This window comes from Falco cherrug, chromosome 4 (genome assembly GCF_023634085.1).
Source record: "Falco cherrug isolate bFalChe1 chromosome 4, bFalChe1.pri, whole genome shotgun sequence".
NCBI classification, from domain to species: Eukaryota; Metazoa; Chordata; class Aves; order Falconiformes; family Falconidae; genus Falco; species Falco cherrug.
The window spans coordinates 45,552,081-45,575,288 of record NC_073700.1 but is presented as its reverse complement, the minus strand read 5'-3'; the positions used below and the strand labels follow the sequence as shown (position 1 = coordinate 45,575,288).

The window sequence follows — 23,208 nt, the reverse complement described above, 5'->3', positions numbered from 1 at the left end:
GTAACTGTAAATTAAGCAAGGTCCTGGGGCCCTTTGTGCTGACAAGGTGGAACTGGGATGCTCTGTGTACTGCTAGGAAGACACCAGTATGCGAACATCAGTGTCTTGAAAGTGGAAAACTGGTTGTCTTGTTTTATGGTTTGGAAGAAACTCAAGACACGACTGAGTCTGTGTGAAGGGAGGTGGTGAAAACTTCAGAGCAAGGGAGACTCAAGCCTTCATCCTCAACGACCCCCACGACCCCCACCAGGACACAGTGCTGCAAGCACAAATGGGAGGGAACTTATGTTAAATGACTTCTCAGTGGCCTAATTATCCTAACCCTATCCTAACTCGACCTATTCTCAGGTATCTATTGAATATGTATGAATGTAAAGAAGGCGGGGCAGCAGGTGCTTTTGGAATTATCCACCCTGATGCCCGCCAGTGAGGTAAATATACCTGCTTTATAACCTATCCAGAGTTATTGAGTTTAATTCCGCAGAACAGGAGGGTGTAAAGGCAATGGGGCCTAGCTCTTTTCAATGGTGCCCGGTGACAGGACAAAAGGCAAAGGGCACAAACCCCATCACGGGAGCTTCTGTCGTAACACAAGGCTTTTTTACGGAGAGGGTGCCTGGCACCGCGTGCCCAGAAAGGCTGAGCGGTCTCCATGAGGTATCACAAGCCGTCCCGGGCAACCAGCTCCAGGAGAGCACTGAGGGCTTGGCGCGGAGGAAAAGGCCGGGGCAGCGGCCAAAGGCGCACCCACGGGACCCCCCCGCCTAACCCCCCTTTCCCCGCTCCCTGTCCGCTCCCCGCATCGGGCCCCGCCGCCCTGCCGCCGCCCGGGACTGAGGCCCAGCGGCGCCGGCGAGGAATCCCCTCAGTGGAGCGCGGGAAGACGTGCGCGCTGCCACGCGCCGCCCGGCCCGGGGCTCGCGGCGCCTGCGCGGGGCGGGGGGGCGGGGGGGCGGGGGGGGCGGGGCGGGCGGCGGAAGGGGCGGTGGGCGCGCACCGGCAGCATGGCGGCCGCCCGCTGCTTGCGGCTGTGCGGGCGCTGGCGGCCGGCGTTGCTGGGGCCCGCGCGGCGCCGCCTCCTGCCGGCAGCCTCCTCCGCGGCTCCGCTGGGCTCCGCGCCGCCGGCCCGCCTCGCCTTCAGCACTGGCCCGCCATGGCAGCAGCGCAGCGCCGGCGGTCTGGCGGGGGGCGACCCGCAGGAGGGCGGCGGCGGCGGTGGCGGCGGCGGCGAGGACGGCGGCGGCGGGGCGGAGGCGGGCGGGGCAGGGCCGGTCATGACGGCGCTGGCGCCGCTGCTCGTCCCGGAGCATTTCCCCAACGTCCCTCTCATCGCCGTGACGCGTAACCCCGTCTTCCCGCGCTTCATCAAGATCATCGAGGTGAGGGGAGCCCGGGGCTGGCGGCGGGGTGCGCGGGGCCTTGGCCGAGGACCCTGAGGGACACGGCGGCCCCGGGCCTGGGGGCGGCCGGCCGGGGCCGCGCTGAGCCTCCCCTCAGGCTCCGGCAGGGCCGGGCCGCTGCTCCCCTCAGGGCCGCCCTCTGCTGCTTCTTGTGTATTCCCAGCTACATCGCCTGCCCGCACGGGAATCGTGGTTCTTTGGGGATGGGTGCGGGCTTTGGGTTTCAGGAGTGTTGCGTCAGGCGGTCGCGCTGCTCCCCGTGAAGTTGAAAGCAGCTTCAGCCTGCTGGGATAACAGCTGTGGTGGTGCTGGGAGATCTGCCCGGTGGCCGGCGCAGCTCCTCTTCCCGAGTCGCCGCCCCGCTGCCATCCCGCCGCCGCCCCGCTGCCATCCCGCCGTGTCCCATTGCCGGGGGCTGAGTGAAGGTGCCCGTGGTCTGGCTGCACAAGCCTGGCCGTGCCCCGAGCAGCAGCTGCCCAGGCAGGGACTGAGCTGCGAGGGGAAGCTCCTCTGGGAGAGGGTGCTGGGTGCTGGGCGCTGGTGGTCTCACAACTCACAACATCAGAGTGTGACCTTTCTCCTCTTCACCTCCCATGTATTTTGAAGAGCCTTCAACTCGATCTTTGATACATCACTTGAGCTTTCAGGCCCAGAAATACTTTTTCCTCCTGAAACGCAACTGTTCTGGAACAAGCACTCATATTTTTGCACCTTGCTAACATTTTACCAATCCAATTTTGGAGTTAACAAGAATCAATATTTCCCTGTTCCTGTAGTGTTATTTATCATAATGTTATTCCTACTGTAGCGATTTTCTGCGTGTCCAAATCTAATATGTGCAACTTTTAGTGTCTTTATAGATGTGTTGGGGGAAGGAGAAGATTATATATTATTATGATCTTTAGGCACGGAATCATGTGACACCTTTATTTACAAGTCATTAATTTCAATGCATAGGTCACCAGTGTCTTATATTAAGATAATTGTTAAATACTGTCTCTTACACCACAAATTCATTGTGTTGACATTTATTTCCTGACAACGTGAAGTCTCTACAGTGAATATGGCATTATGAATGTTCTTCTTTCTGTTAATGTCTGTGGCACTGGCAAGAATAGTTTTCCTAGATATTGTACAAAATTAAAATAGGTATGCCAAATTTAAAATAGGTCAACAGCAGTGGTATTGCTTATGCTGCTCTGTCCAGACCACGGTGATTATTGTCCAGAGCACTGAGCACTGCAGCTTATGTCCATCACTTTGAAAAAACACTCAGTGGTCGGCACTGTGACTTTATGCAACAGCACAATTCACAAGGAGGTATTTTCTTGGTCACTGAGGCTTCAGCCTGCTGGGATAACAACTACAGTGGCGCTGGGAGATCTGCCAGGGACAGATGTGTGGCATCCAGAGAGCAGAGAGGCGTAAGAAAGTAAAATAGGAATACTGGCTGGGTCTCAAAGCAGGGACTTGGGTAGGCTGGTGGGTGTAGGAGAGAAATTGAAATTAGGGGGCTTTGGAGAAGACTGTTTAAGCTAGGTGGGTGAGAAGAATTCAGGCAGTTGATGGGGAAGATTGGAGTAGCCCTCCAGTAGGAGTGGACAGCTGGAACATACAGGTATGGAAGGGGAAGGGAACAGTGATAGCAACAGAAGCTTTTAGAAAGTCGTCTTCAAGTGAATGAGAAGCCTCTTGCTCGTAACCGATTAGGCCTGGTTTCTTCCGCTGCCTTTGAGCTTGTCCTGTGTACTTGGTGACTTGTTTTAAATACTTAGATTTCATGTTTCTCTAATACTCTTCAACATCCCCTGTCCCCTAATGTGGGCAAGACTAGAAGAATCTGAGATTAGACTTCATAATTCAGTCATAGGGTTTCACTATGCCTGGCCTTACACTGAGGGTGCAAAGCTTACAGAAAATCCACTTCTGATTTCATACGTATTGTTATCCTAGGTAAAAAATAAGAAGCTGGTTGAGCTGCTGAGGAGGAAGGTTCGTCTTGCCCAGCCTTATGCTGGTGTTTTCCTTAAAAAGGATGACAAGTAAGTCATTTCTCTGGCGCTTTTGAAAAATTTAAAAATAGCTATTTCCACAACTAGACTGCATTTATATAAAAGCTATGATCTGAAATTCACAGCCTTGGATAGTGTTAGAGAAATTGTGTATAGGCTCAGACCATCCTCTTACTCTGACAGTTTTCATTGCCACCGCCAGCACTGCTAGGAGTTTGGGTCTTGCTTCCCTGTGAGGGTGGCGAGGCACTGGCACAGGCTGCCCAGAGCAGCTATGGGTGCCCCGTCCCTGAGAGTGTTCAAGGCCAGGTGTGATGGGGCTTGGAGCAGCCTGGGCTGGTGGAGGTGTTCCTGCCCGTGGCAGGGGGTTGGGACGAGATGGTCTTTAAGGTTCTGTCCAACCCAAACCATTCTACTATTCTGTGAAAAGGCTGCTATTATTTGGGAGGGGAGTGAACCATCCACGTAGTTGAGTGATTTGGAACGGGGCTACATGGTGGTTACAGTGAGGATAAAATTAAATGTCTTTGCTCCTGAATCCTGTTTAAAGTTCTGCAACCAGTGATTATTCTTTCTTTTTTAATCTTGCCTGCTTTCTCAAGATTCTGAGTATCTACTCCAATTTTTTTTCCTTAATAGCAATGAATCTGATGTGGTGGAGGATCTGAATGAAATCTACCAGATGGGAACCTTTGTACAGATTCATGAAATGCAGGACCTTGGAGACAAGTTGCGTATGATAGTCATGGGACACCGAAGGTGATTACTTGTACTTCCACTGCATCTCACCAGACTTCTTTATAAATAGATACATCCCTTTATTTAATGTTCACCACATACATGCATTTTCATGCACAACTTGTATACGGCAAGCTTTTGCTTTGTTACCACAACATACCCTGATAGTGCTCTGATGCTCCAGCCCCGGTATTCTGTGTACTGTTAGAGATGCAACAGATTAGCCACAGAAAGGAAGAGCTAGAGCATATCATTCTCATATAAATTGTAATGTGATGCAAGCAAATATTCATTAAGTTGAAGTTTAGCAGTTTCTTTGACAAGCACAGCAAAATTTAGCAATGGTGAAAAAAATCCTCTGGAACTAATTTAAGCCAATATTTTTGCATTAAAAAAAAGGGGGGAAAAAGAGGGGAAAAAAAGTGGTCCAGAACTGTAATTATGTCGTCTACATAATCTTGTCCTAGAACTGAAGAAAATAGGATTAGTGTTGGGAGTATAGGTTTAGCTATTTGTGCCAAGTATTTTGAGCTAAGAGAGTATAAAATTGTGGGTTTAAAAGTGTCGAATAATTAATTTCCATTAGAAAGGGAAGCACAAGGACAGAAACATGGCGAGGGAGACAGATTCAGGGTGGGGTTTGCTTTGAAGCATTGCTTTTTCGTCCCACTCACTTTACTTCAGTTGCGTTTGTTCGGGACAGCAAAGAACGGGCACTACTTCTCAAAGCTGAATTTGCGTGAGTTTGCAGGTCAGCATCTTTCCAAATGAAGTCTTGGACCTCTGCTGCATTATCAACGCACAACCTTGTTTGATTAGATTTTGGACATAGGCAGCTATTGGTTTTGGTTTACTTGGAATAGAAATATTCCCTATGACTTGGAAGGTGTTGGGAATTGTTCTTTATTTGATTGAGACACCACTGGTCAGTTATGTCTGTAGGAACCACACTGGATATCGATCTGAGAAGCTTCCTCCATTTACAGGGAAAAATATAGAAGAGAAAACTCTTGTCAGCAGCCCAAAATAATGAAATGTGGTGTCCTGCAAGCGTGGATCCTCTCATTTCTAAATCCCTCCCTTAGCTCTCCCCGTACATCTTCTAGCGTGCCTTCTGGGCCAGGGCAGCAGCTTCTGTAGTCAGTCTAGAGCTATTTACACCCTGACTGGCCAGCTGGCTGCTGCCAGACTGTTTGGGTTGCCCTGCAAGGGGACATTCTACCCAGCAACTGATTCTGCCCACCAGCAGCCCCACTGTCCAGAAAATGTTTTGGAACTTAATTTTCTGTGACTCCATTCTGTTGACAAGAGTAGTCAAAGTTAGTCAGAAGTTGCTAGTGGCAGGCAGGCAGAGTAGCTGAGGAGGTCTTACTTTTTAAAGGAAATCACATGGAAAATAAGACTTACACCCTGCGTTTAATGGCAGTTCTCCCGTGAGCTGGGAGTCTGTTACACCGCAAGGGTTTTTCTGGACTCTGTGTTCACAGACTAGTAGGACAACTTTGTCAAAGGCTGTTGCAGTTCCTGAGTGTTTGTCTAGCACTCATCTTTGGTGGGGAAACCTTTTAAGCGAGTGGAGAGGGTAAGATTTTGATCCCTTTCTGGAGAACTGTAGGTCATAATCCATATTAAAAACGTCCAATGTGAAGTTGTATGCAAAGCAGGCAAAATTCAGAAGTTTAAGAGCAGTAACAGGGAAGCTAATTTTTTGGAAGGTGATTATGCCATGTGATCTAGCCTGTCCCTTTGCGGGATTAATACTCAATTAACTTTGTTGTGGAATATATTGTGGGTTTGATCTCTTTCAAGATCATAATCTAGGAAATCTCTTTGTGTAATAGACTAAAATTTCAAATGTCTGGACATGGAATGACTTAAAGGTCCATTATACACATGGTATGTAATATTTAGCACTACAGTAGATAATGCAGCAGATGTGGTTTAAAGCAGACAGACTGATTGTTGAGAATCAGAAGACTGAAAACACGAAACATTATATTCAGAATTAAATTGAAGCAGGGAACTTGCTTTTCAAGAGAGACAAGAAGAGGGTATGGGTCCACATCAGATTTGTTGGCTCATGTAGCTAGGGAAAGTAACTCTTGAGCAGACATAGTAACAATGATGCCTTTTTAACAGTTCTGTTCCTGTGCTGCAGCTTGTCGCTGAGAAGTCAGTCTGTGATACTGAAGAAAATATCTTGTGTGCATGTGTATGTTCACCAATGTTATTTGGATTATTTTTATTGTAATCATTAGAAATCGGGTTTTGTGGTTCTGCAGCTGGATGAAGCTAACACAATTTATGATAAAGGCGCTGTCAGCTGTCCTTGGCGTCTCATTCACACACCAATAAGTTAATTCTGTGGTCAGTTAATTTTTTTGTATGACAACTTACTGTAAATTTACGTAGGGAGTCCTGTCGGTATCTACTGCTTGATTATTACTGTTTTACTAAATCAAGCCTTATTTTGACAAAATGAACTAAAAGCTAAATCTTGTCAAAACACATACAGTCAGTCACCTTTGTCAAAGTTTGAAATTTTAGTTTACTCAAAATACAGCTTAGACTCTTTCATGCAGAAGAGCTGAAAACATGTTATAACAGAGGGGTATTGATTGTAGGTGGTTTCTTTGGGCTTTCAGGATTCGTATAAACAAGCAACTAGAGGTTGAGCCAGAGGAGCCTGAGAACAAACAGAAAATTAGAAGGAAACAGAAGCGCTCTAAGAAAGAGGCTGAAGAAGAGCCTGGAGCAAAGGACCAAGCTGTGGAAGTGGTACTGGATCCTGTAGCTACTTCATCTCAGGAAGTTCTCATGGTAGAAGTAGAGAATGTGGTTCATGAAGATTTTCAGATCACAGAAGAGGTTAAAGTGAGTGAATTATTCATACAAGCCTGGTTTTGTCCTGTAGTGTTGCATCTACGTTTCTTGCTTAAAAGGAAGAGTTCTAAAATCAAGATCCAATTTCAGGCTTCAGAAACCAGTTCCTCTTCCTCACAGTCACTCTAGTAGGGGATTGTATGAAAATAATTAATTTTTTATTACAACAGCTCAATTCCTTAGAACTGGTCACTTCAGAAAGTTGCTGAACAAAGAGGTTGGGCTGTGCTTAAATCTTTGTAATATCCTCTATCAAACCGAGTCTTTGCTCTGAGGTGACTTGAGTGGTCAACCTGATCATATCTTCTGGCCAAAAACCAGTTTAAGTTTCGTGCGTGCAGAAAGCCAGCCTATAGCCCTTCTTGCCTTTCCTTCCTCCCAGGAGGAATAACTGCCCTGACACCAAGTACCATTGCAGCGCACCGCTGCAGCGGGTGGCCAGGGGCTGTATTTCTGTGCTCCTGTGTTGGAGGGGTTGGGAAGTGTCATAGTTGTACTGAGGCCTTGTCTGTCCTTTTCCAGTCTTTTTGTTGATTGAAGTTTTATTGTGTTTATAGGCGCTTACTGCAGAAATTGTCAAAACAATCCGGGACATCATTGCCTTGAACCCCTTGTACAGGTATGTCTTCCCCATGCTGCCCTACTCTGAGAACAGCGTGTTCTCAGGCTGGAGTACGCTGTGATTTTCTATTGCACTTGTCCTTTTGCTGTAATGAAGAAGAGATATTTGCTGAATTGTCACCTAGTCTTTTGTTGTGGGATGTGAGCTTTTATCATCGGTTGCGGGAAACAGGGCAAGTTTTGAAAACCTGATGTGAAACTTCAATACGAGGTAGGATGATAAGACCTGTGGCAGGTGATCTGGGTCTGAGTGAAGCTCACTGCAATAAGTATCGTTGTCTGATCCATGTAACATGAGCATAGTAAGTCTTGGCATACTGGCACACAAAATTTTTAAGTAACTGTTAAGAGAACATTTCATACATTTGGGTTTATATATTGGTGACCTTTCCCTTTATTGAGTGATTTATGTGTTTGATACTGCGTATTGGCTTAGTCAGATTTTTACAAAATGAGTTATTTTTCTATGAAACTGAGCTGTTTCATGCCTTTACTCTTCTGTAGCAAATAAATAGCTCTGTAAGGATACTTCCTTATGAATGTAAAATTTTACAAAGTGTTTTGGGTTTTATTACCATTTTTTCAGAGAGTCCGTACTTCAGATGATGCAGGCAGGACAGCGTGTGGTAGATAACCCTATCTATCTGAGTGACATGGGTGCAGCGCTAACAGGGGCAGAGTCACACGAACTTCAAGACATCTTGGAAGAAACCAGTGTAAGATGAAGCTTTTGACTGAAGCTATGCTAACTGAATCAAAAGTATGTCTGTTATGTCATAGTTTCTTTACCAGCCTCAGTACAGAGACTTCAGTGGTATGTTTGATGAGATGTTAATATCAGTGACTAAGTTCCTGTTGAAGGATATAGTAAGTTATATTGCCTTAAGGGAAAGAGGCTGTGATGCGCTATATCTTTGGTAGCAAATAATTTTCTTTCGCGCATTGGTTGTGTGCTGTGGAATCACTACACAGTTTGTCTCCACACCTACAGTGCTGGAGAGTTCTCCCAGACAACCTGTTGGAGCTTTTTATTCTCTCTTTCTCACTGGGAGTTGATAAGAGTATTGTGTCTGAAAATTCATTTTGTGCCTATCTTTTCCAGATTCCCAAACGGCTTTACAAAGCCCTTTCCCTTCTCAAGAAGGAATATGAGCTGAGCAAACTTCAGCAGCGTCTTGGAAGGGAGGTGAGTTTTTCAAGTAACACATACCTTGTATGTATTTGTATCATGTCCACCATTGTGATGGTTAGCACGGCCAGCGAAGAATTTTAAAGCAAGGCAATAGTACGCATTCTAAAGGGAGGTTAATTTAGAGTTAAGATTTTATATTCTTTTCTGTTAGAAATTGGTTTTTTTCATGCATATTGTAAAAGCAACAAGATGTGAGGCTATGGCATCTGCTGTTAAGTTGTGTCCAAGTTGTAATTTCATGCAAGCAGGCAAATCCTGGAGGCCTGCAGTTTACCAAGCATCTGTGTAAAAATATACAGCATAATACTGTATATAGCACATAATAGTGTAAGTAGTGCAATGTTATTTTAAAAGACTCTCTGCTAACCACTATGAACTGCAGTAGTTCCTCACTGCTGTAAATTTTAATCAGAATTTGATACCTGCATCAAAATGGTAACTGAATATATGAAGTACAATTTGTGTATACTGAGTCAAAAGTTCCTGGGTTTATTAACTCCCAATAATTGGGGCTTTTAAAATTCATGTGAATGGGGGGCAGTAGGAACATCCTGCAGTTCAGCAAAGAGAAATCCATAGTCCCACACCTGGGTTGAAATAATGCTGTGCAACAGGACAGGCTGGGTGCCAGCTGGTTAGAAAATAGCTTTGCAGAAAAGGACCTTGAGGCCCCGATGTACGGGAAGCTGACCATGAATTAGCAGCCTGTCCTTGTGGCAAGGAGGGCCGACTGCGTACTGGGCTCTATTTGCGGTTGTGTAGACAGCAGGTCAAGAGAAGTGGTTATTCCCCTTTATTTGGTGGCTTACTCTGCCCAGCTTTTGGTCTCCTCAGCATAAACAAAACACTGAAGTACTGAACCATGGTCGGTGGAGGCCACCGAGAGGTGGAGGGAGTTGGAGTATGTCATAGAGTTACTTTTTACATTAGGACATGCTGCAAATGATTTCCAAGTCATATTTTCAGTTGCTGAGAAGGTCGTAACTGAGAAGCATTTGGAAGCATTTGATGTTTGACGGGTTGTACCAAAACTGAAATGGTTACTGTATCTGTTGCTTTGTCTAGGTTGAGGAGAAGATCAAGCAAACACATCGCAAATATCTTCTCCAAGAGCAATTGAAAATCATTAAGAAAGAGCTGGGTCTGGAAAAAGAGGACAAGGATGCTATAGAAGAGAAATTCCGTGAGCGACTAAAGGAGCTGGTAGTGCCAAAGCATGTCATGGATGTGATTGATGAAGAGTTGAACAAGTTGGGCTTGCTGGATAATCACTCCTCAGAATTCAAGTGAGTGCATGCCTGCGTCCTCTGCTGTCAGGGTTAGCTGGGAGAGTGAGAGAAATCAATACAATTCTGTGAAGCTTTTACCTTAAGAGTTTCTTTCCTCTTTTGTCATAATTGTTTTCCCTGAATGCAGCATATGATCACATCCTAGCTATAGGATTGTTCTCTAGATCTCCTGTGTTTTACAGTCGATTACCTCTTTTGATCGTTTTAGGTTTTCTCTTGCAGCGTAATTCTGTGGATATGAACCGTGCAGTTTGTTTCCCCTCATGAAATGTGCAGTGATTCCTTCAGCCATTAATTTTGGCTCTTGTCTGGTACTTGGGTGTTTTCATTAGATGTGAGAGCAGAGAAGCTAGCTGTTAACACGTGACATTGGCAGAGCTGCCTCAGGTGGTCCCTGAAGTGTTGGGGCAGGGTTGGAACTGCAAAGGAGTGAATAGCTTTTACCACATAATCCAATGCGGATTGTCAGAAACTGAGCTTGCTGTGAACACTTCTTGTCTGTTCAGAGGCGGAGCGCGCTATACCATACACCAGTCAGTATACTACTCATCAGCACTTTAACGTTTTGGGTCTTTGCTTCTAAAACAAAGTATCTTTTGTGCAGTAAAAGACTGTGTGTTGAGGGCAGGTGTGTCATTTGGATGAGAAACATCTTCTTGATAGTCATGTACTGGGAAGTGGAGGGAGGAGGCTAGGAAAGACACCCTGGCCTTCACAGCTAGCATAGTACTTTTGCCTTTCCCTTAGAGTAGTAACAGGGATAGCAAGTTTGCGAAGGAAGTACTTGGAGAAAAACGCCAAGGCTCTGTTGGTGTGTCACTTTCCGTAGAGTAAATCTTGGGACCAGCCAGGCAAGCATGGGGAGGCTGCACTTCCCTGTGTTTGTGACTGCACACAATAGTAATATTTAAATAAGAGTAATATTTACTGCATCTTGCAGCCCTTGCTGTACATTTGAATCCCAGATCTGAGTGTGTGGAGTTTTAGAACAGATGCATGCTGCTTTTACACACTTGTGTTCTCCTCAATAGCAGTCTGTTTAAACTGATGATCTCTACCATTAGCTTCCACATTAACATTCTTATCTCTCAGCCTTAAATCTTTCTCTGTCCTGTTGTACCTCCAGCTGTTTTTCCTTGCTTCTGAGCTAGGAACCTTTCTTCATTACATTGTCTTGGTCCACTGGGGAGATGGAGAAAACTGGTTTTCTATCTTTTTGTGACTTGATCCAAACAGTTGACAGTAATCTGGAGTTTACAAACAATCCTGACCTTCAGACAGGAACCAGCCCCACCCCAAAAAATCATACAGGGAGTTTATGTGCAGAAATCTAGGTCTTTGCATAGTGCATTGAAGGTTCTTTGTCTCAGGAAAGCAAAAGCTGCCAAAAAAAGCTTTGATTTAGGGGGGGAGGGGGTGGAAGAGACAAGGGAATGAAGACCACAGTGGAAGGTTAGCAATGACTACCCAGATGATGGTGCTCTTTTCGTAGTCTGCCTTCCATAAGTAGTTTATATCCCACTTGTTCTGGATGAGGTTATTTTGGAAGGCAGTGGAGGAAGCCATGAGCTGGTTGTTGTGAAATCACTCTCACTTGTGTGTTTCTGTCAGTGTTACACGGAACTACTTGGACTGGCTGACATCCATCCCGTGGGGTAAGTGTAGTGAGGAGAACCTGGAGCTGACCAGAGCCCGAGCAGTTCTGGAGGAGGATCATTATGGAATGGATGATGTCAAGAAGCGAATTCTGGTAAGGCAGGAATAGGCAGTGTGTCCCATTTTACGCTCTGCTTAGCATCAGACATTTTGGATGTGTTTCAGATTGCAGCTCTCCATTGAATTTGTGTTAATTCATGGATGAAACAGAAAACTACATAAAAGAACAGAGTATTCTGGTGATCAGTTAATGTTTAATTACTTGTGGCAATGAAGGTCATATTCTGATTTTGAATTGCAATATGCTGTTTTGCTGCTGAATGCTGAGCAAGTAAGTGTCCAAGGGAAGCAGTCTCTGGATTTTAATCGGTTTGTTCAGACACTGTTAAACTGGTTCCACTTGACTGGCAAAGCTACTGCCTTTCCAAAACACGCTGTACTTCTACTCATAACTCTAAAACTAAGAGGGGGAGAAGTTAGCTAAGATGTGTGTTTTCCTCACAACCTTTACCTATCCCCAGAGTCGCACTGGATACTGAAGAGTTTACGGTCTGTGCAATACAACCCTCATAATAAGCAGACAGGGTGGTTTTCAGTGTTGCCTTTTTCCAGAAATCTGTCACTTTTTCCTTGCCTGTGCTTGCTGTGGTTAGGGAAGCTGTTTTAGGTAAGAGCAGATACTTGCAGCAGCTTGCAACAACTTCAGCAACTTGCTGTGGGAGCTGCCTTCCTTCCCAGGGGACAGTAATAGGCTCCTCTGTGTAGCCAGCCAACACATTCAAGCAGTGAAAGACAATCCCACTGCTGGCAGGGTTTGTGTCATGCTGGGCAAGTGAGTGAAGGTGCCCAGCAGAGGGGGGACAGGTGCAGATCCTGACTTTGCATTAACGAATCGCAGTGAGAGCTTTGGTTTGGTGAAGCCTTTGAGTGTAGCTAGCCTTCGGCTTGGCCGTTTCCTTCCCCAGTGTGTAGTGAGGCTGTTTCTCTTACCGTTCCCTCGTGTTGTATATAGCAGAGCTTTGTGCTACCTTGGGGACAGTGCTGATGGTACTTAAGCCACCTCAGTAATTGATGTGCACAGAAGCCATACAGGCATCTCCTAAGTTAACAGTACAATATCATCTATATAATGAATAGTAAATTCTTAGGCATGCTGGGATTTTGCTTTTATTAAATTGCTTTGCTCCAGTCTCTTCTAGAAGAAGATAAAGGTTGTGAAGTACCTCTTTGCTACCAAGCCACAGGGGGCTTCTTTCCCTAGTAGTGCCCAAGGCCTGTGACTAAATGCTGCTATCTGACTTATTATTTTGAATGGTTTATGGTAAGCCTGTTGTTGCACACTTGCAAGCAGATAACCCCTTTGGAGTGTGAGTCTCTTATGTTGCTTGTTCAGCACTACTCATACTGACTAGGCCCAGCCTTTACACAGAAATAGATTTGAGTTGCATGATACAGGTCAGTGGCTTTGATTATTGATGTGATTCATTCCATGCAGAGGAGATTCCCTAGCTGTAGCAGTGCAAGCAAGGTTGATGATTTTAAGGTACTGAGAAATATCTACACAGATGTGAGCCCTACTTAGATTGGTGCTGTTGTCTTTGTATAGTATTGCTGTGGAGTTCAGTGCTGTAGGGAGAGGAAATCAAGGCTTTGCTAAATAGCTGGCCTGTTACAGGGGAGCCACATCTCTCTGCCTGCTCGCACAGTGATTTATCCACTGTAAGCGTATCAGCAGTTGAGACTTCAGATCTGAACTGTGATGTGTTTGATTTCTCAACTGCTGAGTGTTATTTCAGGGTTGCCTAGCATAGGAGCGTGAAAAGATGCAAGTTTCACCTAGCAAAGAAGTAGTAGTATAGTAGGAGATGTTCACATGTAGTTTGAGAGACTCAGGTGAGACTAGGGAAGAGGGGAGGAGAACTAGAAGTCTTCCCACTCGAAGACAGAGAAGAGAGAGACTGCTTCTCCCGGTGAGATGAGTACAGAGCACAAAACCCAGGGACAACCAAATGTGTAAATAACCAGAGAGAGAAGAGGTGCACCGGTATCCTTAGCTTCTCCCCTTGCCCTCCCCAACTCCTTTGAGGACCCGTTTTGTGTATGATGCTTATTTTGTAATCATTGCTTGGTCTGATAGCAAATATGTTTTGGTGTTGCTGCACTTGCCCTCTGTTTACTACTGGTGCTTCATCTGTTCTGCAGGAATTTATAGCAGTCAGTCAGCTGCGAGGATCCACCCAGGGGAAGATCCTGTGTTTTTATGGCCCCCCTGGGGTTGGCAAAACAAGCATTGCCCGCTCCATTGCCAGAGCCCTAAACAGAGAGTACTTCCGCTTCAGTGTTGGAGGGATGACTGATGTAGCAGAAATAAAAGGACACAGGTCAGTGTAACTTGAGCAGTTTCTCTATCCAGCAGTTTTTACTAACATTGTCAGAATAGGAGCCTGACTGAGGTTGCCGATGTGTGTAATTTTCATCCCTCTTCTGCCAGCCCTTGCTGACAGGAGTTGATAGCAAAGGGCGGAGTCTGGAACATAATCGTCTTCATGTCTCTGAAGTGCAGTACTTGCAGTACTCCCTGTACTTGTGTAGGCTTGTGGGACATCATTGAAAAGTTGTCTGAGCTACCCAGAAGCATTGGACTGGTACCAAATGCTAATTCGTGTCTGTCTATAAATGCCAGCACTAGAGAACAGTGACAGTTTTACCAGGTCATGCACATGTTCAGGTCTGACAGACTTCGTTTCTGAATAATCAGGAGGGAGGTGCTGCATGAGGAAAGCTTGGGAACAAGAATATTCATGGGGAGAACAAGAAGATGTGAATACAAAAATCAGTAGATCCAACCCTGACACAGGTTTATTTTCCTTCCACGTACACCCAAAACTACAGTGTTTTCAAACAAGTGAGAGTTGTTCTACAGTGTGAATGGAACCTGTGAGGTCCTGCCCTTTATGATACAGAAGCTGAGAGAAATATTTGACATACTTTTCAGGATGTTCTCGACTCTGTGTCTCTTGGCATTCACTCTGTTGTTACCCTCTTGCTCTGCTTCTGTATGTTCCTGGATGCCAGTTCCCTCTAGCAGAAAGACTGTGTTTTGCTGTTAGTAGTTTGTTCCTTCAGAGTATCTTTTGATTTACACTGATCTTCCTTTTTTGTCCCTATCAAGTGAGGGAATGAAGTATTCCCTTTTCTAACATTCCTTTACCCCCAAACCAAGAAGTCACTATTCAGAAATCTCTTGTTCTCAGCCTTACTTCTTTGTTTCCCTCTAATATAAAATGGTTAAAACTAAAGATAAAAACTGCAGTCCAGGAGTACTCTGCCAAAATTCACATCTGATCTCTACTAGAGACAGACTAGTTGCATGCTGTGTTGTGTGATGTGTGCTGTACTTTACAATGGTTCCCTAAATACAGTCTCTGGTAAAACAGGAGGACGTATGTTGGAGCAATGCCAGGAAAAATCATCCAGTGTCTGAAGAAGACCAAGACAGAGAATCCACTTATACTGATTGATGAGGTGATGTATCTGGTCTTCTAGTTTTTGCTCTTAAAAACATACATCAGTTCTTGACCCCAATAGGAAAGGTGAAGCAGTGACTCTTAAAAAACCCAGGGTTGTGGGGGTTTTTTATTTAAATGAGGCTGGGCTCTCAAGTTCTTTGGGTGACTTCTTAGACTCTTCGTTTTCTCTTCTTATAACAGACTCCAACGTTAGTGTTTCAGTTGTGCCCTTCTCATTAAATTGCAGCTGTTTGGATCGCGAGGATCCTGATGGAGCTGGCTGGATACTCAGAGGCTTCAGTAGCTTTCACATTCCCTACCTAGGTGTAGGTACAACATTGTGCACAAAACCACTATTGCCGATGTGATTATTAGAAAGAGTGAGTCTCTCAGCAGATCTAAAGCAAAACTGTAAGGAATAAGGTGCAGTGCTTACAGTCAATTTGTGGTCCAATTTGAGAATAAATGAGTCAGGGCTACCAACCTACTGCTTTGTAGAAAAGCAGATAAGGACAGGATATAATAGCAGGTTCAGAACGGACTAAAGGTCTCTCTAGCCTCCTTGTGTGCCGTGCCTTGGAAAAAACAGCAGCAGGTGTCTTGGGAATGGTATGGGGGACCAAGAAACTGGGTAATGAGTTGCAGTGTAATGTAACCAACGAGTATCTTGATTTGAAGGGTAGTGAAAACCTTTAGGTTATGGTGCATAAATGGTGGTGGTGAGGAGCCTTGCGTTGGCTGTAGGAGCAAGTTGCATTATGCCTGTCTAGTTAATACTACTCTTTAGGGAGAAAAAGCTGTGGAGAGTGGCCCTGTTGTGATCCCTCCTTCTGAGGACATGAGTGATGTTGAAAGAAACAACAACCTTGGATGTGGTCCTGGGCAGCCGGCTCTAGGTGGCCCAGCTTGAGCAGTGGGGTTGGACAAGGTGACTTTGAGAAGTCCCTACCAGCCTCAATCAGCCTATGATTCTGTGAAAGCAGCAAAGGTCACTGGCTGGGCTGTGATGCGTGGCTGTGTATAGGACTTTGCACCCTGGGCAGAGCAAGGAGTGTCTTAGCTTACGTAGTCGGGAAATGGTATAAACTAGCACCCTGTAGTCATCCCACTGTGGAATAAATATTGTGGTCTGTGACTATAGCTTAGCTTAATGAGTAGTAGCCCACTAATCCATGACAATGCACTGGCTTTTGTTTGTATGCACAGTCCCTGAGGTTTCATAGTGCTTCTCTACAACACTGTTAAATTCCTGTGTCTTGTCAGGTATGTCATGCTCATGCAGTAGGATAGCAGGGACTTGGGTGAATGCACAGAAAACCGGTAGACTGGGAGTGGCTGTTTATGAACAAACACATGAAGATTTTCAGATGCAGCTTTGAAAGAACCTGCATAAGAATTTACTGTGGTGAGAAACTTCTTGGAACATCTGAAGTTTTTCTCCCATAGGTGGATAAAATTGGAAGAGGATATCAAGGGGATCCATCCTCAGCCCTTCTGGAGCTGTTGGACCCAGAACAGAACTCTAATTTCTTGGATCATTACCTTGACGTTCCTGTGGATTTATCAAAGGTATTTCTGTCTTCTGCAGAGATTGTAGAGCTGGAATGTATGAACGTGTATCAGTGCAGGGATTTCCTGTTGAAAAGATGCTGACGTTTGAGCCAGTTGGAAAGTCAGCCAGATGGGATTGAGACGTGAGTGGTATAGGGCTGTCTCTTCAGGAGCTGGCTTTAACCAAAGTGTAATTAAGGTTAATACAATCACCACCATATGTCCTATAGTCTCAGCTCCATGTAGAGCTATGGACACAAAGATACGTGGTCTTGGCTAGAAAAAGCAGGAGTTTTTCTTCCATGTAGTGACTGGCAGAGTTGCTGTCAAGTGATATGGCCTCATGCTGCTCTTAGGCTTTTGAAATTGGTCGTCTTTGCCCACTATTGCATTTTTGTATGGCTTACATTAATTGCAGAGGTGATGGATTAAAAATACGTATACATAATTTTGTCACTTCTGTGATAACTTCATAGAAGGTAGAAATAATTTAAAGTGAGATCTAGGTCTTCCCAGGCAAATAGCTTCCTGCTCCATATCAGACCATTACGATTTCCCAGTTTGTGCTGTGTGTATTTCTGAACATTTGCTTTGGGGGTAGGGAATGCCCTACTACATAGTTCTAAAATCCAGAACTTTTCCTGTAATAAAAACTAGATTCCACAGAGAAGGTAATCCTGCTGCAGCCCTTCAGACAGGGAAACGCAGAACCAAGGAACTATTGCTTGGACTAAAGCAGCAGGTTAATGAAAATGTTAATAGGAACTTGTAATACTTCCAGGTACTTTTTATTTGTACTGCCAACGTAACGGAAACCATTCCAGAGCCACTGCGGGATAGAATGGAAGTGATCAATGTATCAGGATACGTAGCAGAAGAGAAACTTGCAATTGCAGAGGTAAGAGAAACCACTGATGATGCACTGTGAGTTCTCTCTGATAAAACGGTTTTGGCAGATTCCAGCTTACATCCAGCTGTTTCCAAAAAAAATTAGGCACATGGCATTTTTGATGGAGTTCCTCTGATCTGAACACCCAGTTACTTCAACTGCGGTGTTCTACAGGCTGTGAACTCCAGAAAATGGCATTGAGCTAATAGCGGAATGAAGCTGGGTGAATTGGAACCACCAGGCTTTTGTCACAAACACTAACAGAAGGACATGGGGGATTATTTCTTTCAGAGGTACTTGGTCCCTCAAGCACGAGTTCTGTGTGGCTTGGATGAAAACAAAGCCAAAATCACATCGGATGTCCTGACTGTTCTCATCAAGCAGTACTGCAGAGAGAGCGGGGTCAGGAATCTGCAGAAACAAGTAGAAAAGGTGAGGGAAAGTTCTGTGGAACTGTGACCACTGTGCTTCAGCCTTCGCAGCTTTTTCTACAGAAACAAATGACTGTCTCACTCAGGTATTGAGGAAATCTGCCTATAAAATTGTGAGTGGAGAAGCAGAGATGGTTCAAGTAACACCTGAAAACCTGCAGGACTTTGTGGGAAAGCCCATCTTCACTGTGGATCGCATGTATGAAACCACTCCTCCAGGCGTGGTGATGGGTCTGGCCTGGACAGCTATGGGTGAGACAAAATGACTTCTGGGTTCATGTCTACATTTCTGTAACATTTTCAAAAATTGAATGGGATAGTCAAACTGAATTTTCCCTACTGAGTCCAGTGAAGTTATTCTACTGGCACCAGTAAAATTTAACTTCTGTGGCCCTTTAGATCCTGACTACTTCTTCCCTGAAGAAGGGACCCTTGCTTACTTCCCCACCCAGGCTCATTTTAGCTTCAGGGTAGCATATTTATGCTCCACATCCCATACGAACCACATACATTAGGAACAGCAGTGACTAAAACCACAAGCCTTTCCAGAGAGCACAAGACCTCCTCTGCTTCCTTAAAAGCAGGAGGTGCCATTCTGACTTCAAGGCACAGCTGAGGCATGCCAGATCTTTTCAGTGGTGTTGCACTGCTGATTTTGGCTTTCAGTGGCAAGAGCAGATACAGGTATTCTAGCACACTGTCAGGGTGGGTGCAGTTGGCTAGTTGCCATCCACTGGATTATGCCCCTAGTAACTTGGGGGCCTATGTGCACTGCAGTGTGGAAATACAGCACACAGCAAAGGATACGACTCCTGCATACTCTAACTGACCTTGGGTGGAATTGAAGTAGTTCAGAGGGAAATTATCAGTATGGTGGAGAAGGTGAAGCGGTATCTGACGCTGGGAAGCTGAACTGGCCAGAAGTGTATTGTGCTATGAGCTCCTGTTACTTTTTGGCTACAAAGAGCCTGAAACAGTTACAAGAACTGGTTATTTCCAGGAAATAGGGGTTGTGTCTATGTTGATGGAGTGTGAAGTCCAAAGAAGCAATGAAAGGAGGCTTTTGGTGCAGTGCTGTTGAGATTTCTAGCTAGCCTTCCTGAAGAGATTTGGAGAACAGTTCTCAGCCGCTTTTTACCCAAGCGCTAGTGTCTCATCAGAGAGCCCTAGTTCCAAATTCCTGACATTGCTCCTGCATCACCAAAACCTTGTGGTTCGATTTTTCCTTTAACTTTCCTCAGGATGTTGTTTTCCTTTTTCTTTCTTAGGAGGTTCCACTCTGTTTGTTGAAACGTCCCTGAGGCGACCCAAAGACAAGGAGAACAAGGATGGGTCCCTTGAAGTCACAGGGCAACTGGGAGATGTAATGAAAGAGAGTGCCAGAATAGCTTACACATTTGCGAGAGCCTTTCTGATGCAGAAGGACCCCAGCAATGACTTTCTCATGTCTTCCCATATCCACTTGCATGTGCCAGAGGTAAACTGATGCAGAATTCACAGAGCACGCATGGCAGCTAGGCTGGTTTGCTCCCCTAGACATGAAGCTGGAAGTACTTTGTCCGTATGTTGTGCAGAATGCCCTCTTGCAGCAGTAAAACCTAGAAAAGAAGACATTTTCCTCAGGACCCTGTGAAAGCATTCTTATGAGCTGTGTTTGTGTTCCTTTCTGCAGCAAGCACGTGGTGAGAATACAGGGGCTTGGATAATACTGTAAGGAACCCTAGACTTGTTGTAGCTGTGGGCCCTGTTGTGAGGTAGAGAAACCATGGCATAGAGATGAGTGATCTGGATAAAAGCTTGTATGCAGCAGCTACAAGGAAACCAAAGTTCAGGTCTCTGTGTTACCACGCCTTCATAAAGGCTTTGGGTCATTCACACATAATTGCAAATACTACCCATGGTCTCTGTGCCATGGCTTCTAGTCCATATAATGTCAGTGGTTGCATTTTTCCGGTGTCTGCTTCTGAAAATAAATCCCTGCAATGCTCAGAAGGGCTCACACACTGTGTAACACGCTTTGGGCAGGTGCTTTACTGAAGACAGGTTTTGTATTATGATTGTGCCCATGCTTTGCTTCTGAACTATTGCATACTTTAACCTAGTCCACAGTCCCCTTGTTGCAGCTTGCTCTGTGTCTGTCCAGGTACTTGGTAGTTACCTCTGTGCTCCTTTCCTGGAGAATCAGAAAACAACAGGCACTATCTCTGCCTCTACTCCCTCTCAAGCGTTCATTTCTTCTGCTCTTACCTCAACAATCTGTTTGATCTCAGATAAATCTGGACTGTTGCTAGTTTAGGTCTGGATTTTGTTGGGCTTTCTAAACGGAATGATCTTTTCTGACTTGAATGATTTTCAGTGTTGTCCTCCACTATTTTGTGACTCTTGATGTTCTCTTCCTTTGTGATGCTGACCTCTGTTACTTGTTCTTATGGTTGGCTTAGGTCAACAAAAAGCTTCAAAGCGCTCATGCTCTGTTTTTTGCTCATGTTGCATATTCAAAGTTCTGAGCCCAATGAGTATTGTGGTAGCATCAGGCCAGAACCCAGACTGTAGACTCATGGATTGTTCCTCATGAATAAGGTGAGGACTGACGCAGTTGTTAGTAGGTCAGCCAATTCAAATAGCAGGATCCCATCAGTGACACTTTTGCAAAAACCTTTGTGGAACCCCGTGAAATTGGGGCCATGTTAAAACAGCAATGATAAAGATGATGTTGGGCTTTGCTACTCTAAATGAGCTAAAGGCTGGAGGTTTATGGGTGTTGTTTTTTTAAACAGGGAGCAACACCAAAAGATGGACCAAGTGCAGGGTGTACTATAGTAACAGCTTTGCTATCGCTGGCCATGAATTGCCCGGTGAGGCAGAACGTGGCGATGACGGGAGAGGTGTCATTAACTGGAAAAATTCTTCCTGTTGGTGGAATCAAGGAGAAGACTATTGCGGTAAGAGCTCTTCTCTTGTCTCCATGCATCATCTGTGGGAGAGAGCCCTGGCCTGGGCTCAGCGGTGACTGGGACAACCACAGCGATCGCTCCTGGGGTGGGGGAGGTGGTGAGCCAGGGTTGCTGTGGAGAAGCCTGCTGGGGGAACAGGGACACTTGCCTGTGTCTCTAGCTGAGAGGAGGGAGGTGGAACCCCAGGCTTTGTGCCAGAGCATCTGTGTTTCTTGTTACTAGGCTGGTGTAATTAAGGGTGGAAGGGATCATCTATATGGCTGTTAAAGCTGTCTGTCACAGACTGGTATGGTCCAATAAGCTGTGCTGGGTCTGACTTAAAATTTCATGTCGATATCCCTGCATTTTTTCTGGTTTAGACAGAAGGAACTTACTTCTAGTGTCTTGCATTTTCCCCTGTGAAGTTTCTTTGTACATCATAACCAAGTTACTTAATCCTTTTTTTTTCCTTTTTTCAGTAAGCCATAAAGACAGAGTTCTCTGAAGCGCTCTTGCAAATACTAGATTTATAGTGGTGCTTGCATTTTTGGTTTTAACCCTTTGCAGTTTTCAGAACTCTTTTCCAAGCATTGAATTTCTTTCCATACTTTTCATCTGCACAGCTCCAGCCTACATCAGCCTTGCATCACATGTTTTTTTGTCTCGAGAATGGTATTAGCTCTTCCAGTAGCCTGTCGAGCTGGGGCTTCACATCAGCGTTCTGTCCCTAAATCTGTCTGGGTTACGGCCTTGTGCAACATGATTCCTTTTCCTCATGTACTTTAAAATAGGTTATTTTGCATTTTGTTTTGTGGTAGTCATTACAGAGGACAAACATGTGATAGGGACGCCTGTGGTGCTGATGAGTGGCCGCATAGATAAATGCAGGATAAATTGAGTGGGTACAACCTGCCACTGGATGAGCTGGCCCCACTTTCTGTCTCCTTCCAGTGCAATGTCCGTATCAAAAGGTTCTGTAGAATGGTGCTCTGGGTCGCACCTATTAATGTCTGATACGCTGCGTCTAATTCTTCTTTTGATTCTAGGGTTTATAGTTGGAACAGACTTCTAAAACTCTGTAAAATAGTATGAATTGTTCTAAACAATCCCTCAGTGTGCTGATATAGTCTTACTAAAATACCTCCCCTTCAGCTGTCCCTGCAGCTGAGAAGGTGGGACTGGAGACTGTGTGTTTTGGGGGCTTGGGGAGATCTCAACCACAATCCATCCCTAGTGATGACATCTGTTAAGTAATGCCCTTGCTGCTCTCCAAAGAACAGAGCGAAGCCCAGTCGTGCACCTCAATAACAGTTCTTGCTTTCTGCAAAGGGGGGAGTGTGTTTCTAGTGGATTGATGGATTTCTAGGTCTGAACAGACCATGTAACTTTTCCCCACAGGCCAAGAGAGCAGGCGTTAACTGCATCATTCTGCCATCGGAGAATAAAAAGGATTATTATGACCTTGCTGGATTCATTACAGAAGGACTAGAAGTGCATTTTGTTGAGCACTACAAAGAGGTATTTGATATAGCATTTTCAAAGCTGGATGCCACTGGAGGATGATGTTCAACGTGGCTGGAAGGTGGTCTGTCCCCAAATGCTCAGCCCCTGCCCAGAAATGGGGTGACCGAGGGGCAATCTTGAAGTGGGACATGGAGCTATTGCTGCTGCGCAGCTGCCAAAATGAATTACGGCTTTGCTAGAATAAAGTATTTCTCCCTCTTTACTACTGAATTATGAGCCACATTAAGTATTTCAAATAAAATTGACATTTTGCCTAAGGACTAGGCTCATTATAAGCCTGTGATAGGCTGGAGGGAAGACTCTGAAATTCTAGGACACACGTATAGCTGCCAAGGGACATGGTTCTCCAGATTAAATCACTACTCCAGGCTTAAGGAGCGAGCAGGCCTGGACAAAAGATCAACGTGCTCAGTACCAGCAGTTAGCACTGCACCACACCATAGACTGTCTTTGCCACTGCAGCAGCTGTGTTATGTTCCCTGAGTGAAGAAAGTAATTAAATGTCTTAGCAGGACTGTTGTAGATCAATAAATATAGGCTTGGGCCAGAGAACTTGAGTATTGTTTTTACAGTGAATGCT

The 23,208-nt window shown here is 45.2% G+C and overlaps 1 protein-coding gene across 1 annotated transcript; it reads left to right on the top strand.

Annotated features, from left to right (window-relative positions):
• The first annotated feature begins 979 nt into the window (after positions 1-979).
• On the top strand, positions 980-22,830 carry LONP1 (lon peptidase 1, mitochondrial). The gene is made up of 18 exons (XM_055708365.1): positions 980-1,379; positions 3,354-3,442; positions 4,052-4,171; positions 6,796-7,024; positions 7,591-7,652; positions 8,241-8,370; positions 8,757-8,840; positions 9,912-10,132; positions 11,747-11,885; positions 13,994-14,172; positions 15,229-15,316; positions 16,747-16,869; positions 17,633-17,749; positions 18,032-18,172; positions 18,258-18,423; positions 19,440-19,648; positions 20,949-21,113; positions 22,503-22,830. The coding sequence occupies exons 1-18, from the start codon at positions 1,005-1,007 to the stop codon at positions 22,665-22,667; spliced, it is 2,802 nt and encodes a 933-aa protein (XP_055564340.1). The 5' UTR covers positions 980-1,004; the 3' UTR covers positions 22,668-22,830.
• Positions 22,831-23,208: the final 378 nt, after the last annotated feature.

What these genes read in the sequence shown, in the direction of transcription:
- LONP1 (XM_055708365.1), top strand. Translation starts at nt 1,005, where the DNA reads ATGGCGGCCGCCCGCTGCTTGCGGCTGTGCGGGCGCTGGCGGCCGGCG. An exon ending in GCTTCATCAAGATCATCGAG is followed by an intron (nt 1,380 to 3,353) that starts GTGAGGGGAGCC and finishes TTGTTATCCTAG; the next exon opens with GTAAAAAATAAGAAGCTGGT. An exon ending in TGCAGAAACAAGTAGAAAAG is followed by an intron (nt 18,173 to 18,257) that starts GTGAGGGAAAGT and finishes TGTCTCACTCAG; the next exon opens with GTATTGAGGAAATCTGCCTA.